This window comes from Choloepus didactylus, chromosome 7 (genome assembly GCF_015220235.1).
Source record: "Choloepus didactylus isolate mChoDid1 chromosome 7, mChoDid1.pri, whole genome shotgun sequence".
Taxonomy (NCBI): domain Eukaryota; kingdom Metazoa; phylum Chordata; class Mammalia; order Pilosa; family Megalonychidae; genus Choloepus; species Choloepus didactylus.
In genome coordinates, this window is record NC_051313.1 from 95928623 (window position 1) to 95947689 (window position 19067).

At 35.5% G+C, this 19067-nt stretch overlaps 1 protein-coding gene across 1 annotated transcript in view; it reads right to left on the reverse strand.

The window, feature by feature from the left end:
• The window catches only part of HCRTR2 (hypocretin receptor 2), a 104192-nt gene that overhangs the window by 7463 nt on the left and 77662 nt on the right, over positions 1-19067 (reverse strand). The window contains exon 4 of the mRNA XM_037844008.1: positions 13294-13409. Within this exon, the coding sequence (XP_037699936.1) occupies positions 13294-13409 (116 nt within the window). The remainder of the gene's footprint in view (positions 1-13293; positions 13410-19067) is intronic.

The window sequence follows — 19067 nt, forward strand, 5'->3', positions numbered from 1 at the left end:
CACAATTTTGTCAAGGTCTGAAGAGAACAAGTGGAAAAGGTATCTCCTTATGAAAATGGAAGTAAAAATTGAGGAAGGAAAGCGGGGATAAAGGGATAAAGTCCATAATATCTTACTACAAATTCTGTTTCAGCGCAGATAACATGCTTAAAACAAAGTAACCTGAAGGGATTTTTCGTGCTTCAATGCTGCCACCTGCTGCCAAATGAGAGATAGAAGTTTAACAACCTAAAAAATTTTATTGGGTTTTCTGCTGCTTAGCCTAGGCCAATTCAAACCCTTGAAGGAAGGGAATAAAAACAAAACAAAAAACCAAATAAGATATTCTCTGTTGTTTTCTATTTGTTATTATGAAATTGCTTGAAACCAATATTTCGGGCTGGACCTTTAAAATACTCACAAAAATATCCCTGAATGAGAATCCTTTGCGGTCTTTCATTAACAGTTCAAATAGCTGGAATTCATAACAACACGTACATAACTAATACTTCTCCATTTCTTTTCAAAGTTATTTGATAATAGCATGGAGTCCCTCCAAGTATAATATTTTCTTAATTATAAGCCCATGATGATTGATAGGGTTTAGTGAGCAGAACAATAAAATTAAGCATGTGTCATTTTTTAAAGAGGAAAATGTGCCAACATGCACACCATAAGGCTGTCTTAGTTCTATTAAGATTATTCAGCTGTTTCTTTTATCTCTTTGCTGCAAGCCAAGACAGACCAATGTGTCCCTGTGATCTCTCAGAATGAATGTTGGATGAATTCGCTTGCTTTATATGCCACAAGATTTGAGTCTTCTAGATAGTCTTTTATCTGAGGACAGAATTTTACTTTGATGTCCACACTGGCTAATTCATAACAATGCTCTTCTTGTCTGTAACCATTCTCTCAAGGAAGAAAAAGCAAACAATGTTAATGAAAACCTTTTAGTAGAAACACACTTGACAAATTATTTCTCTTCCAAATCTATGTGTTCTGCCACGTAGACTAACCTTTTCGCATAGTGGTAGTCCCATTCAATCTGCTTATCCACTGGTTGGGGGAGAAAGGAGCTGGGAATCCTTCCTCTTCTGTGAATCTCTTTTTAAATAAGATATGTGGGGAAGTGGCAATGGATAGTGGAGAGTTCCAAAACAAGTCTAGCATTACCTATAAGTGCCTGCCTGCTAAATGGCTTTGAACTGTTTTCTAAATGATCTCTAGGAGATCATTTGAACTTTAGTAATTCTACTGAGTGTTCTCCTGAAGGAGAGAATCAATGTCCTACATCTGATGACCCTTGCAACCGTCATCAACTGAGGCTTCATAAAGAGACATTGTAACAAGGAGTAAGGCTATGGTCCCTGCAATCAGAAAAAAAAACAAACAAAAAGAAACAAGTGCTATGATGATACACCCTTTTAGATGATGAGCTAAATAAGGGTGGAAGATATGCAAACCTGCACTCAGCCTGAGAGACATACAAATCTCCTATTAAAATTCTGTCCATGTCCAGGACCTAGAATAATATTAACTGGAACCACTGATATTAACTGAGCACTAGGCACTCTGCATTACCCTGATGAATAATCCTTAAAGCATCCCTAAAAATAGATTACTGTAAATCCCGTCTTACTGGTGGCCAAGTTAACCCTGAGAAGAATTAAATAAAATATCCAAGTCCATGCTGTTAGTGAATAGCAAGCTAGAATTTGCACTCAGGTCTGCTAAACTGCAAAGCTCATCTTTTATTATTTTTTTTTCCATTGTGATGCCTGCTTTCTATTTATAAACTTAAAGCCAATGTGCATGAAAGTCAATTAATTTTTGACAAGTTACACAAAAGCATTAATCATAAAAAGAGATTTAAGAGATTCATCTTGCAAGGACATTCTGTCCAGATGGTGTGAAATCAGGATCCTTGGAAAGGGCTTTCCTGTGATGTCAGTAAGGGCTAAACAATCTCTGACTGTGGAAATCATATGCACACACACACAGTTTTTATTCTATTATAAACAAGCTTTATAATTCATCTTTGACACATGAAAGACATCCTAGAAGAGGTATTACCACAGGTATGAATTGAAAGATCATGTAAATGATGGACCTTGAAACTTGCCTAGTTTTAAGAAGTGTTTGTGATCAGGGTGAAGTTATAAGCAAAGGCCAAACACCCCATAGACATCAAAGGAGGAGTAAGAGAATGTTATGAACACAATAAATTTGCCGACTTATGGACAAAAATCCTTGAAAGATACAGATTGACAAAACTGACACTGCAATTACAGATCTTCCTACAAAGAAAACTCCAACACAGATAGGTTCATTGGTGAATTCTATCAAACATTAAAGCTAAATAATATCAATCTTATTCATTCTCTTTCAGAAACTCAAAGAAAAGAGAATACTTTCCAAGTAATTTTATAAGGCCACAGCCACCATGATAATCAGACAAACACATGACAATAAAAGAAAACCATAGACCAAACATCCCTCATGAAGAGACTCAAATTCCTCAAAAATATAGTATTGGGTAACATAAAAAATCATTCAATGTGATTAACAATATACAGAAAGGATAATAGATTTTGACCATTGGATTTATCCTAGCAATGCTATGTTGGTTTAACAATCAAAAATCAATCTATGTGATTAACAGAAAAAAAGGGAAAATACATAGGATCATCTCCATGGAAACAAAAAGCATTTAAAAAATTCAAAACTTTTTCATGATAAAAACTCAGGGTAAACTTTAAGCTCAGTTTTTTTGTTTTTTTTTTTCACTTGTCACTTTTTGTGGTTTAGGTGTCATATCTAAGACATCTGTCTTAGTTTGCTGGGACTGCTGTAACAAAAACTACACACTGGATGACTAAACAACAGGAATTTATTGGCTTACAGTTTTGGAGGCCAGAAGTTCAAAATCAAGTTCCCTGTAGCACCATGCTTTCTCCAAAGTCTCTAGCATTCTGCTTGTGGCAATCCTCTGTCACACAGCAATCTCTTTTCCTGGCTTCTCCTACTTCTAGCTTCTGCTAACTTTGTGTCTGAATTTCCTCTGCTTTATAAGGACTTCAGCCATATTGGATTAATGCCCACTCTCATCAAGTTTGACACACCTTAACTCATAACATCTTCAAAGGTTCTATTTACAGATGGGTTCACAACCACAGGAATGTGGATTAAGACTTGAAGATATCTTTTGTGGGGGGCATGATTCAATCCCCAATAATCCCACCATGGATGCTAAAAAGACGTATTCTTCCCATATGCAAAACGCATTTATCCCATCCCAACACCCCAAAAGTGTTAAGTCATTTCAATAACAAATCTAAGTTCAAAATCTCATCAAAATCAGTTAGAGGATTGGTGTATGGAAAAATTCCCCTCCATCTGTGGACATGTAAAACCTAGAAAACATGTTTATGCTTCCAAATTACAAAGGCTGTGCAAGCATGGAGCCAACATTCCCATTCCAGAAGGGAGAAATTGGATGGTAAATAGGGTTCATGGGTCCCAAGCAAGAGAAAACCCAGCAGAAAAAATGCGATTAGATTCTAAAATCTGAGAGCCATCCATGGATCAATGCTTTGCATTCGGGGTTTGCTAGAATGGAAGCACCACCCTTTCTAGTGGTCAAGCTCTCCCCAACATCAGGGCATAGGCCCCACCCTCTCCAAGCACTGAGGGGGCAGCCACACTCTGCCTGAATACTGTGGAGAGGAGGCTTGCTCCTTCCAAACACAAGAGTGGGAACAATCCTTCCAAATGCCTGGCTAGGGCAGAAACCCCTCTCTCTCGACCCAAGGAAATTTCCTCTAGTCAGGCCTCTGCTTCCATAACTCTGATTTTGAATTCATTTTTCCTTCATTTATTCCCATCTCTTTCCCTTTCAGTTCAGGATAGCAGTTCTTGCTCATGCAAAACTCTCAAAAATTTTGTCAGCTTTCTATGCATTCCAGGAGTTTCAAGACATCTGACAAAAGGATCCTCTACAAATCCTTCCTGGATAATTGCATCTCCAGTCCTTACTTCCTCTGAGATGGTTGACTGGATCCATGAGTCATTTGCCTAATCTCCTTAAATAAGTGTCGTTCAGCCACAAACTCAAGAAAAGGGTTGTTCGGCCACCCCCTCTCATAGAACCCTGTTCTCTGGGAATTCACATCCTGGGAGCTCAGGAAGGCTTTGATAGAGCCACTTCTGGTCCTAGTCTCAGAACACGTTATCTGGACAGGCTGAGGATTTTCGAATCATTAATTGCTGGTTCCTTTGTGCTTAACCATTTAGTCTTCAATTTTTTGCTTTCTCTCACATTTTACTATAAGCCATGTCTTTGGTTGCCAGGGCTGCTGTGAAAAATACCACACAGTAGGTTGGCTTAAATAACAGGGATTCATTGACTTTCAGTTTTGGAGGCTAGAAGTCTAAAATTGAGATTTAGACAGGCCATGCTTTCTTCCTGGAATCTGTAGCATTCAGTGTTGCCTTGTCACAGTCCTTGGGGCTCCTTGGCTTGCATCTTTTCTCTGCTACACAGTGAACTCTACCTTTCTGGCTTCTTCTGACTTCTGACTTCTACTGACTAACTACATCCAAATTTCCTTTGCTTATGAGGAATCCAGTTATATGGATTAAGGCCCACCCTGATTCAATTTGGCCTCATCTAAACAGAATCTTCAAGGATTCTATTCACAAATGATTCCACACCTTAAAGGTCCTATTTGCAAACAGGTTCACGTCTACAGGAACATGGCTTAAGAATTGAACATGGGGGAATTGAACATTGTGGGGGATGTGATTCAATCTCCAAGAAGCAGAAAGCAGAACCCTGACTGTGCCTTCCACACTTTGCTTGAATATCTCCTCAGCTAAATATCCAAGTCCATCACTTACAAGTTCTGCCTTCAATTCAACATCAGAACACAATTTCACCAAGTTCTCTGCCACTTTGTAACGAGGATTGCCTTTCCTCAAGTTTCTAAAACTCATTCATCATTTCCTTCTAATGCCTCACTGGAAGTACCTTTAACACCCATTTTTTCTACCAATATTCTGTTCATGACTATATATATATATATATTCTAAGATGATAGGAACTGTTTCTACAGTTCTCTTCACAAAACTCTAAGCTTTTTCTATCTAGTGGCCTCAAAATTTTTCCACACTTTACCCATTACCCAATTCCAAAGCCACTTCCACATTTTTAGGTATGTGTAATAGCAACACCCCACCTTCCAGTAAACAAAGCTGACTTTGTTTGCCAGTACTCTATGTCAAATCCACACACTGGTTGGCTTAAACAACAGGAATTTATTGGCTCACAGTTTTTGAGGCTAGAAGGCCAAAATCAAGGTGTCAGCAAAGCCATACTTTCTCCAAGATCTGTAATTCTGGTGATGGCAGTCCTCCATCACATGATGATTTTTCTCTGGCTTCTTCTAGCTTCTTCTAACTTCGAATATGAGTTTTCTCTGCTTATAAGGACTTCAACTATATTGGATTAAGGCTTGCCCCTAACTCATAATGACATCTTCAGATTTACAACTGGGCTCATACCCACAGGAATGCAGACTGAGACTTGAAGGTATCTTCCATGGCCTTCCTGATTCAATTATCAACAACACAATTGCCTAATCCAAGGTCAGTAAGATTTACTCCTAAGTTTTCTTCTAAGTGTTTTATAATTTTAGCTCTTACATACATGTCTGTTATCCATTTTTGAGTTAAGTCTATATATGGTGCCAAGTAGGGGCCCAGTGCCATTCTTTTGCATGTGGCTTTCCATTTGTCTCAGCACCGTTTGTTGAAAGGGCTATGATTTCCCTTATTTAATTGTGTTAGAACACTTGTGAAAAATCAATTGACCATAAATATAGGGTTTATTTGTGGACTCTAAATTTTGTCCTACTGATATGCAAATCCATCCATATGTCTGTATAACACTCTTTTGATTACTGTAACTTTATACTAAGATTTGAAATAGGGAAGTGTGAATCTTCCAATTTTGTTCTTTTTCAAGATTGCTTTAGCTCTTCTTGGTGGTATGCATTTCTGTGTCCAGTTTAGTATCAGTTTGTCCATTTATATAATAACAACAAAAAGGCAGCTGGGATTTTGAAATGGATATCCTTGAATCCATAAATCAATTTGAGGAGTATCTTAACCATACTAATTCTTCCCATTAATGAATATGAGATCTTTCAATAATTTCTGTCTTCTATAATTTCTCTTAATAATTTTTTTAAAATTTTAAGTGTTCAAGTCTTGTACTTTTTTTTTTACTACATTTATCCCTAACTATTTTATTTGTTGATGCTATTATAAATGGAATTGTTTTGCTAATTTAATTTTTGGATATTTCTTTGCTAGTGTACTGAAATGCAATTAATTTTTGTCTATTGGTTTTTTATTCTGCAAACTAAGCTCATTTATTCTACTCTTTGGATGTGTGCATGTGTGTGTTTGTGTGTGTATATATTCCTTAGACTTTTGATCTTAGAAAGCATTCAGTCTTTTACCATTAACTATGATGCTAGCCATGGGATTTTAAGAGATGCCCTTTATCAGATTGAAGGTGTCCCTTCTATTCCTGGCAGGTTGTGTGCTTTTATCATGAAAAAGGGGTTTGAATTTGTTGACTACTTTTCCTGCAGCTATTGAGATCATCATGTGGGTATTGTCCTTTATAGTATTAATACAGTTATTATACTGGTTGATCTTTACATGTTAAATTCACCTTGCATTACCAGGATGAACCCAACTTGGTCATAGAATAGAATCCATTTTTTATATTGCTAGATTTGCTTTGTTAGTACTTTGCTGAGTGTTTTGGGAACTGTACTTATAAGGTATACTAGTGGGTACTTTTCTTCTGAAGTCTTTGGTTTTAGGATCAGGGTACTACAGGCCTTATAGAACGAGTTTGGGTATTCCCTCCTCTTTTATTTTTTGGAATAGTTTATGATAGATTGGTGTTAATTGTTCTTTAATTGTTTGGTAGAATCAGCAGCAAAGCCAGCTGGATTTGGTCTTTTCTCATGGGAAATTTCTTTACTACTGTGCCAGTTTGAATGTATTGTTGTCCCCCAAAACGCCATTATCTTTGACACAGTCTTGTGTGGACAGACATATTAGTGTTGATTAGATTGTAATTCTTTAGTGTTTCCATGGAAATGTGACCCACCCAACTGTAGGTGATAACTCTGGATGATTTCCGTGGAGGTGTGGCCCCACCCATTCAGCCTGGACCTTGAGTAGTTTGCTAGAGCACTATACAAGCTCAGCCAGAAGGAGTGAGCTTGTTACAGCCAAGAGGGACACTTTGAGGAATGCACAGGAGCTGAGAGAGGAGCTGCAGATGAGAGACAGTTTGAAGACAGACATTGAAAGCAGACTTTTGCTCCAGAGAAGCTGAGAGAGGACAAACACCCCAAGAGCAACTCAGAGTGACATTTTGGAGAGAAGCTGAAGTCTAGAGAGGAATGCCCTGGGAGAAAGCCATTTTGAAATCAGAACTCTGGAGCAGATGCCAGCCACGCACCTTCCCTGCTAACAGAGGCTTTCCGGACACCATTGGCCAACCTCCAGTGAAGGTACCCAATTGTTATGCATTGCCTTGGAGACTTTATGGCCTTAAGACTGTAACTGTGTGACCAAATCAACCCCCTTTATAAAAGCTAATCCATTTCTGGTGTTTTTGTTTTTGAATCTAAAATGTGTCTCTTGTAATCACCATATGGTTAGATCAAGTTATTTTTATCAATTCTGCCAGTCTCTGACTTTGGATTAGAATGTTTCTTCCATTTAAGTTTAAGGTAATAACTGATAATGTATGGTTTTTATCTGCTATTTGTTTTCTGAATATCTTATGTTTTGTTTTGTATTTTTGTTGCTCCTCTATTCCTCCATTACTTCTTTGTTTTGTATTAAATAGATGCTTTCTAGTTTACCATTTTAATACCCTTGCTACTTCTTTCATTACATTTCTTTAAGTTATTTTCTTAATGGTTGCCCTGCGGATTACAATTAACATCTTAACTTAAACAATATACTGGATTAATGCCAACTTAATCTCAATATTATACAAAAACTTTGCTCCAATATAGCACAATTCCCTCCTTTGTGTTTTCCTTGTCATACAAATTCCATCTTTATACCTTATATTCCCAATCGTCACAGCTTTACAATTATTGCTTTATTCAATGGTCTTTTAAATCAGGGAGGAGAGGAAAAGGTTTACAAACAAAAATACATTTAAACTCTGTTTTATATTTACCTACATAGTTAACCTATAGTTACCTTTACTGGTGCTCTTTATTTCTTTATGTGAACTGAACTACTGTCTCACTGATCCTTCCTCTGCAATTTCACATTGCTGTCAATTTCCTCACATTAGTCTGACTTGTCATCACCTAATTTTAATTATTTTAAGTTCTTGTAGAAGAAAGTAGAAGAATAAAGGGCAGTAGGAGAGATTTGATAAGGGGTAGAAAGGGAAAGGTCTTAAAAATTTATAGTCCTTGGAAAGTTGAAATATAGTTTCAGACTCAAAAATCTATTTGAGTTCACTGACAGTGTCTCACACAGCACCTGACACATAACAAGTGCTTAATAAATATTTGCGGAATGAATTAATGTGTGTTCTGGTGATGATTAAGATTTAGGTGTTAGATTATATTAGTCCTAGAAGTGGAAAGACTGCTTCTAGGGGCACACAGGACCAGCCAGCTGATATTAAACTTTTAGGGAAGAGTTTGCAGAGTTTACTGGCTGAGTGAGTTCTTTGAGTCACTTTGTCAAAGAAGTTAATTAAATGTTTATAGCAAAGCATTGGATAGTTCTTTTAATGAGGCTTAAAGTTCTTGAGAAAGTCAGACAAGGACACATAACTTGCTCACTAATAACTTCACACTTACTAATTCAAAAGTATGTAACAGATTCCATGCATCTCCGTAATTTTAAACAAATAGGACAGACCTTGCATTTGATGGCTCACTGATGTGGCCTATGGCACACATAATGCCTTAGAACTCTGTTTATTGGCATTAACAGTTGGAAATTGAGAATTGCTCAAGCAGAAATCTACATAATCACCCATTTGGGGTTAATTTACTTTATTGTAGCTGCTAAAGTGAGCTGAGCCGAGTTTGCCATTTTCCATTCCAGTATGTTTTGTAAATGTTTCACAGTCCAGGCATTTTACTGCGTATCTTCTGAATCTTCTGAATTATACCAACCAGAACAATTCATCAAAAGAATGTGGATTTTCTGTGTACCAGTAATACAACTTTGAACTTATTTTAAAGTTTGAAAAATTTAGAACTATAAGCTTACATAATGGAGAAGTAAATTGGTTGGGTTTGGTAGTCATCCATTCGTTCAATATTTTTAAATACTTTCTCTGTGCAAGGCACCATGTTATATGGTGGGGATACAATGGTGAACAAGACAGATCCAGGTGCAACTCCCAAGGAGTTTTAAAGTTAGGTCAGTTTATAAATGTATGAATAAGCAAACACAAGCATCTATTATGTGTAATGCATGCTAAGCAATAAAAATACGGAAATAGGGAAAGCTCTTTGGACATTCTCAGCCAAAACTCTAAACCTGAGCCTAAAATAGTTTTACTCCTATGCATTCATTAAATGTTTTTATTCCCTTTACTTCAAGCAAATTTTCAAAACCTAGTTTTTCTAGGAACTTTTCCTAGAACTACCGTAACAAACTCTCTCACAATTCAGGAAGCCAGAAGTCCAAAATCAATCTGTTGGCCGGGCTGGTTCCTTCTGGAGGCTCTGAGGGAGAATCTGTGCCATGTCCTTCTCCTACCTTCTGGTGATTGCCCACGATCCTCGGTGTCCCTTGACTTGCAGCTCGTCACTCTAATCTCTGTCTCCATTGTCGCAGGCCTTCTTTGCTGTGCCTCTCCTCTGTGTCTCTGTGACTGAATATCCCCCTGCTTTCTCTTATAAAGACACTCGTCACTGGATTTAGGGCCCACCCTAATCAAGTATGACCTCCTCTTAACTTGATTAGTTCTGCAAAGACCCTATTTTTTTAAAAAAAGATCACATTCACAGCTACCAGGGGTTAGGATTTGGACATATCTTTTTGGGATCATGACTCAACCTACTACAAACCCCATTTTAAAAATGATGAATCTGAGGCACAGAAATTTAAGTAATTGAAAAAATTCATATAACTAATAAATGGCAGAGTCAGAATTTCAGCTAATGAGGTCTGGCTCTTAAGTCTGTGTTTTTGATTTTGCTGCAATATATCATTATCAATTATCCACTCCCCAGCCTGTAAAAAGATCCCCATTGCCCCATGAGCTGCACTGTGAAAGGAGATACTTTTCTTCTTCATGGTTAACCTTAACCACATGACTTGTTTAGGCCAATGAGCAGTTTAAAACAGAAATTTAAGAGACATTACACATGTCTACCAGCATTTTTGCCCTTTCTCTCTGTCACAGAATTGCATGTCCCAGGAAGAGCTGCTTTTTTAGCTCGAGTTCCAGAATGAGAGGACAAGAACAGAAGCAGTGCTTACCCTTAACCACCAATACGTAACCTGAGTGGGGCGTGTTATTAATCACATATTTTAGGGCTAAGTTTTTACAAAAGAGTAACCTTGCAAAAACTGATACAAAAATAGCTACCAGGAAGTAGGGTGCTACAGTACAAACACCCTAAAAATATGTGGTGTTGGCTTCATAGTCAGGCAGTAAATGTTGGGAAAACTATCACGGGAGTCTGGAAAATCACACCCCATGTTGCACAGTGGTACACAGTTGTTGCCTTAGGCCAAGAGATTGGGAGACAGAGTGGTACTAAACTTTGCTACTTGCCGAATTTATAAGACTACAACAAGATTCTTTTCAAAACAGAGAAAGGAAAAAGAGGAAATCTTGAAATTGTGAGTCTTATTGTTGAAAGATGCTGCTGTTGCTCATGTTCAACCAGTAAAAGATTATCCTGAGAAACACTTCGAGTAACAAGGACGAAAACCCAAATAAAGGCCCTTCCTCAAAGAAGGGCTAAATAAAAGTTTGGAAACCTCTGAATCAATTAAGGAGGCCCGGGTAAATCATTTCTGTTGGTTAAAATATATCAGGAAAAAAAACCAACAAACAAACAAAACAGACTGAATGCATGGCTTTCCACAGAAGCATGATAAGTTTAAAGAACTGGCAATAAGTTTACAAAGATAGCCAGGGAGAGAAGGGGTATGGGGGGAGGGAGATAGAACTCTAAGGATTGTGGATATGGTCATTAGTAAAAAACTGATAGAGATGAAATGGTTTTAAAAATAAAGATTCTTAAAAGAAACTATGATGTAAAACAACCCCTGGACTCCCAACTCTAAGAGCACAAAGAAAGCTGGGAAATCTGCTTAACTCCCACCAAAAGCAAATCCTCTCTTCAGATATGACCAAATAAGATAACAGAAAAGGAATGACCTACTGGAGAGTGGATCCAAGGGTACAATAAGGATCAGAGAGCTACTCCCAGAAAACAGAAGTGGGGCTTCTTCAAGATTCATTTCCTATCCCAGTAATAAGGGACCCTTTCAAGGCTAGATCATGGGTATTGTAGAATTGCTACACATAAATAATTGCTAGGTAGTTCCCATTTTTCTTTTAAGCATGGAAATACTTGTTGTGGTTCCTGTTCCACACTTGTATGTTGAATGTGTGGGTTTTTTGGTTTGTGTAGGTGGTGGGATGCGCAGATAACTGTTTTTTTTTTGTTGTTGTTTTGTTTTTTTTAGCTCATAGTTACTGGATCAAAGACAGCCACAGTCTAGACATGGATGTAAAGACTATCGTGGTATCCTTGACTTCAGGTCTGATGATAGGACTGCATGGGACTAGAGCAGGTATATTCTCTGGGAAGGGGCAAGTGTTTTACATGAAGGAAGAGTGAATTATGTGGTAAGAAGGTGGACTATGATGATTGTTTGTTTCTTCTCCTAAAAGAGGATTATACATCTCTGCCCACTTGCAGTGCCTTCCTTCAGGAAGAGCATATATCCCTGAACTTATGTTAGGCTGGGCACTTGCTTTAATTATGAGCAGAAATGTTGCATACCAATTCAAAGTAGAAAAGTTAAGAGCCATTGTGTGTTTCTACCAGCTCTCTGCTCTCTCCTCTGACACAAACACAGTGTGTCCCAGATAGGGGTTGCTCATTCAGCTGGGCTTCCAGAATGGAGACAAATGGAGGAGAGCCATGGTAGCCAGCCCATAGTCACCAACATATAATACGAGTGGAAAATAAAACCTTATTGTTATAATCCATTAAGTTTCAGATTTTTTTTTTGTTTCCATAGAATAACCTAAGATAAAGCTGATTGTTACATATATTATACTGTATTCTTATGAACTATAAAAAAGGGAGCTAGCTAGAAAATATTTGCATTTATGAAATACTTTCCAAATAATAACAGTAATGCCTTGTGTAATTTACAAACATGAGCAACTGAGCCATATTCTTTGTCAGTATTTTTATAAAATAACTCCACATATGTTTGTTGTTGAGTTCCTTCAATCCATCAAGATTTAGCTTTGATGTTATCAGCCCTGGATTTAATCCTCCTCCATTATGTCCTCTCTTGGGCTCCCAAGTTTATAATTATTAAGGTGATTTTCACACCTTTCACACTTGACTGTGAACCTCCTCTAGACTATGAGATCATCAAGTCATAGACTGGAGCTTTTAGTTTTTTATCAGCCATGCATGCAAAATATACCTTATGAATGTTTGATAAATGAATAACTGAAAGAATGAATACATTCACTAGCATAGCAGAATTATCTAACAAATTTCAGTTCTCCCAAATCAGCGTTATAAGCAGTTTCTAAAATTCTAAATTCTGCCTGATTCTTCTACTATTCCAAAAATTAGTTCCTTGAAATTGGGGATTTAATCCATTTATTTAAAAATATATTATATAAATCTCATCAAAAGTATAATATTCTAGGGTTATAGTTTCAGGAATCTTTAAAGGAGGTTTTATTTGCTATTACATTAAAAAAATAATGTTACTGCCAGACAAAAATAAGGTCAACTAATTACAGAACTTAAATTTTTGTTTAAAATTTAAGCCAGTAAGGCAGTTCATAAAATACATTCCTTAAATATTATTCAAAAAAATTCCTAGACATATTTCCATGGCCAGTGCCTCCTTTATTTTAGAAGAACACACAATATTTTGCTAAGCAATGATTCACTACATCCTTCAATTTTGTTTTTAAGTATATATACTAAAGAAAATACCAGCAAAATATTTGAAATTACATACCTGCCGGCACCACAATTTACGAAATATTTGCAGATAGGCCAACACCATAAGACAAAGTGGTGCCATGTATGTCACCAGAAAGAAACAGATGTGGTACATCTTGGGGTAAATTTCACCTAGAATGAAAATCACACTAATAAAATCTTATATTACAATTCACGGATTTTTTTTTACACATCATCTGTCGATACCTTTCCTTTAAAGTACATATTTACCTTCTCTGTGATTTAATTAGCTCATTACACACACAAAAGGAAAAAAATAATTACAATGCTAAACTCACATTTATTCAGCATATGTGTAAACATATACCAAATGTGAAGTCCTAATTTAGTTTAATGTACTCAGAGTAGAAAAAGAATAAAAAATAGCCATTTCTTAGTTTGTGTTATCACAGTCAATCCACGGTCAAGTGTTCATTTATCAAAAGGTCCTTTTTGTCTTGATTACATCTAGTTAATTAATAAAAATTAATTTGGGTCACCCTATATTCACATTTACAAGAAGGGTCATGACTCAGTCAAAACCTAATTACTAAAGCTTTTGTTAAAATGAGAACAGAGTATAAACTCAATTGATTTCACATTCGAATACAAGTTCCCTGAAAAAAGGGAAACTATTTCCAGTTGTATCTCCAAGTAGAAAAATGTTGGAAAAATAAATACAAATAAATACAGTGGATAATGATTCATTTTGTTGACGTACTAGATGATAGCCGAAATTCCTCTTTAAATGTAGAATGTATGTGTGTATATATTTGTATGCATGTCTTTTTAATTAAAAATGATGTTATTAGGGATTTTTGCAGTTAATTTTCATTCCAACATGAGTATTAAAAAAAAAAAAAACACCTTCTTACATTTTAGGCAAAAGTACTTCTCGGGTTGTAGCTAGTTCTTTTTTATCATTAATCCTATGTATGCAGGTGATATCTAGCACAAAATAGACATTTATTAAAGAACAAATTAGTCAATTATTTAATGGCATGGTGGCTTAATATAATTTCTTAGTTTTTCTAAAATATATTAATTACGGATTTTTAAAGAATGCTTTAAAGGACATTTTCCTTATAGAGATATGTGAATATATACGAGTGGCCCAGCTACTTTTAATTTGGTGTTAAGAAGGAAACAGAATGTATCCTCCTTGGATTCCATGGGCATTAAATCCAATAACCTGATATCATTCCAACTGAATGTTAACAAAATAAAGGGTTTATTTCAATCTAAATATCACAAACCTTATTTTGACTTTGATATCATTGGCAATGGAGTTGGTTTCTTCTGTTATTGTGGGAGAATGCTATCAGCCCTATATATTTTATTCTTTTCATTACTTCAGGAAGGACATGTTCAAGCATGAAGTCATGATTACATGATCAAATTTGTGTTAAAGGCAATTTGCAATTGCTATTAACCAAAAATAATTATGATGATGACTATAGTAATAGGTAACATTCATTGAGCATCCATTCACTTAGCTCTTATAGAATTTCAATATCCTCCAAAGTCTTGATTCCATAGCTTTGTCCACCAGAGACTGCAAGTTTAATACTCTCCTTATTCTTCCTTCTATAACTGTGTTCTCTCTCTGGTAGATACTTTGCTTCTCTGTAATCTTAAGAGGGGGCAGCAGGGAGCATTTGCTACTCGGAGGTCTAAGAGAGGAATCTGAGGTGTCATTTCTAGTCTCTCTCTTGCCCAGGTGGCACTTACCTAGCTCATCAATCTCTAACTTCCTTTCAAGTTTATCCTGTAAAACAGGCCAGTTACACAAAAAGCGATAGATTACAAGCAGGCTGACTGGAGAAACAACAAACCGACCTTTCTCTTTGAAGTGCAACAGCCTGTGAAACATTTGGTGGACCAGTTTCAAAGGAATTGGAAGGTGACCTCAGCACTTCCCAGGCACCTAAGTGGCTTTGAACTTTTATTTGTTTTGAAGAAGGTGTCACATGAGCTTCCCATATAAAAATATACTTTTGAAGCTTAGATACCTGTGAAGCCCTAATGTCTGTGTCAGACTAAAATGAGTGAGTGGAGGAAGGTAGATTTGATATGTAACTTATTTTTTTTCAAGTTGCAGCTATGGATACTATCACTGTGATAACTGTTTGCTGTTTTCAATAGATGGGAGAGAAAGCTCACTCTGCAGTTAGTATCTTTATAAATACTTGGAAAAATATGTAATGGACTGGTAAATGCATATTATAATAATGAACATCCACACAGAAAAAAAGGTTGATCAAAAAATTATGCTTGCAGGCTAGGATAGATTGTTTTAATAAAGAGATTATTATAGATAATTGGGGAAACATGATAGTCTTAAATTTCTGATTTCATGCTTAGAGTCTAAGCTAATTGAAAACCCAGATAAATATGCCCCTGAAATTTTATATTGTAATAGATACTATCTTTGAAAAATATCTGTACTTGATGAATAACAGCCTCAATATATTTTAAGACATTTACATGTAACCTAGAATGTAGACACACGAAATTTGTTCCACTTAAGCATTATCTAAATTAGGAAAATGTACTTTAAAGATTGACAATCATTTAAAAATCTGATGAATAGGAATAACCCAAATAAAATCTTACATGTATATCAAACCAACAAATAAGGAGAAAATGTGCATTTTTATTTTGTCTTTGACCTCAAAGATTAAACAGTAATGTCATATATTAGGCAAAAATCAATTTCCCTCAAATGAGCTAAGGCACATATTCAGCCAACATGTTAATTTAATTATCTAAAATGCTACACTTACTGGAGATTGAGTGCAGACAAAAAATATATATAATCTCCCAAATATTCAATTTGAACTGTCCTTCCAAAGTTTACAGGTTTAGTAAAGCTTCTCTCCATTTTATTGTCCTCTCCCTTATAAATGTATTTTTATGTTCCTATCAATACACATACACACATATTTATGCATTTTCAAAACCTTGTAAAAGGCCACATGCCATAATTATTTTGATGTAAAATTGGGGACCATTATTTATTTTTCAGACCATCAAAGAACAACTTGGCACTAGGATCCAAGATCGTGTACCCTCAATGCCCAGCACAATATTTTACAAACAGTATATGTTCATTAAACATGTCCGACGAATGAATAGTGAGACATTTATAGTTTTAATTAACGAGTGTGCAAAAAGAGAGTTACTTTCCTTCCAATAGAATCTGTCTCCATGAAACTATGTGCTTAAAAACCAAGCAATGAAGAGAGTATTCAAATAATTCTGGAAAATTTAGAAAATTTTATGTTTGGGTTAATGTGACTGAAGCAAACTGAACATATATGCATGCAAGTTTTAAAGATCAGAATAAATATTAACAAATTTTTATCTTTTATGTATTCTTTGGTGTTGATGTGCCTGTCAGAAGTTACTGCTTATGGTCCTTTTTTAAAGAAGCTGTAGGAAACAAGGAATATAAAAATCATTTATCCATAATCTGTTATGTGTTTCTGGTTATACTTTCAGTAAAACAGGGCTCTGAGTTATTTGGCACCATGAGTGGAACAGCATTTGCTAGACTCTCCCCAAAGTGATTTGATAGATGTGGATCAACTGACCACTCTGCTGACTATTTTCCCACTGTAATATTGGATATAGGACAATTATAATAGTTTACTTTTTTCATTCAACAAATATTTATTTGTCCATTTAGTTATTGAATGTCAGCTTTGTTCCCGGCATTGTGCAAGGCACTGAAAGTTCTCTGGTGAACAAGTCCCAGGTTCAGCCCTTAAAGAACTTACAATTGAAAGCCAGGCACAGGGGTTGGGATGATAGAGAGAATTATTGATTAAAAGGATGACAAAGGCCAGTGTAGAATGCCTAATTTGGGGAAAGGGAGGAAACACTAATTGAGTGTTTATTATGTATCAAGAGTTGTGAGGGGGATTTTATATACTTTATCATATTTAGTAATCAAATCAATCCAGTGAAGCAGGTATTATTTTGCAGATGCACAAACTAAAACTCAGAGAGGTTATCCATTTACTTTCATAATTACATTATTGATTTAACTTAGGAAAAAGATTAAAAAAATACAGTTACTGAAATAATCTCAAATAGAAGACATTTTACAATAAATTTTTAAAAATTGGGCTAAATGGTATTCAACCTTTAAAGATGTTTGAATTTTAGTGTTAACATTATAAGATATAATTTCTGATGGTGTTTTTAGTTTATGACTATAACATATTTGCCTAAATTTTAGACTTTTAAATTGGACATGGACTCATAAACAGCCTATATTAACAGACTTCATGCTATGTAAATATCATTATAATAAACCAAATTTTTAATAAGCAAAGCGACAATACCTTGCTTTGAATATTTTATATTATTCTTGTGGTCATTAACAGATTAAAAATTCCATTTAATATTTGAAAAGCTAATTTTCTGGCTTTTATTAAGTTTGATTTTGTGGATGATCAACTCAATTCAATACCGTCTTAATTTTAGCCATTGTAAGCATTTAAAATAATTATGGGCTGTTATAAAATCACTTACAGAGAGTTTTTCTAAATGACTTCTCAAGGTTGAGTTTAGATAGTTAGGTATTCAACAATAATTGCCCTTTTAAAAAGAAAATGTTCATGTTAGAGCTAGATCATAAAATGCTGGAGGTAGAAATAAGTTTATGTATTTATATTTATTGCCCAAAGGTAATTAGAAAATAATGTAGCTATTTACTTAATTCACAATAACTGACAGGAAAGACACATTTGCAATCTTTTTGTTAATGTAGGTTACTGCTACTTGATCATTTAGGGTAATGTAAAAAAAAAAAAAAGTTTATAAAAGCAGCCCACAAACTTATAAATGAAAGTAATTCTCGAAATACTTCATAGAAATTACTACTGACACATATTGAATAATAGGAATTTTATTTAATTATCATCTTATGAACTTAAAGAATCCCATTTCTTTGAGTCAGACCTTTAGATTTAAAGGTACTTCTTTGCTTCACAATCTTGAGCAAGTAATTTAATTTCTCCAGGCTCAGTTTCCACATAAATTGAAGGATTCTGACCAAGGGATCTTTAGGCTGTTTTTCAAATATAACTCATTGGAAAGGAATTGTACAAGAGACTTCACCATCTGTTCCCAGCCCAAACTCAATTCCGTAGACCACCTGCTCCTACATCCCAGCAACTGTAAGTTCTGACCCTCTTCCATTCTTTTTCAAGATGTGATGTAATTGGGTTTTCTTGCTGTCTGAGAATCCCTTTTCCCTCTTCTCTGCTGGCGAGCGCCTGCTCATCTTTTAATGCTTGGCTGAAACATCAGCAGCAACTCTGTAAACTTTTGTTCAAATGGCTCAAATTAAGTTTTTTCTCTCAATTCTGTTCTTAGCACTTTGTACATAAGTGTATTAAAAGACTAATCACATTTTAAACATTTGTTTATTTGCCTTTTAGCCCCACTATATAGAATGTGTTCCCTCAGACAAACTCTATTTCTCTCCAGTTTGGCACAATGCCTGACATTTCCTAAGCACTCAAGATGCTGTTTATACTGAAAAAATGGGACTTAGGGCACATAAGAACTATTCCTACCATTTCTGAAATTTTCCTTTCAGTTTGTTTTTGTCTGCACTGTTAATAGGGAAAATTGTGAAAAACTGAAGATGAGCCTATGAAAATAACAGCAAAAGAATTGTAATGTTAGAAAGGAAAGGGAAATCTCAATAAAAGAGAGATATTTAGTGTTGGTGGTAGATAAAGCAAATCATGAAATAGGTCTTTTGAAAGAATG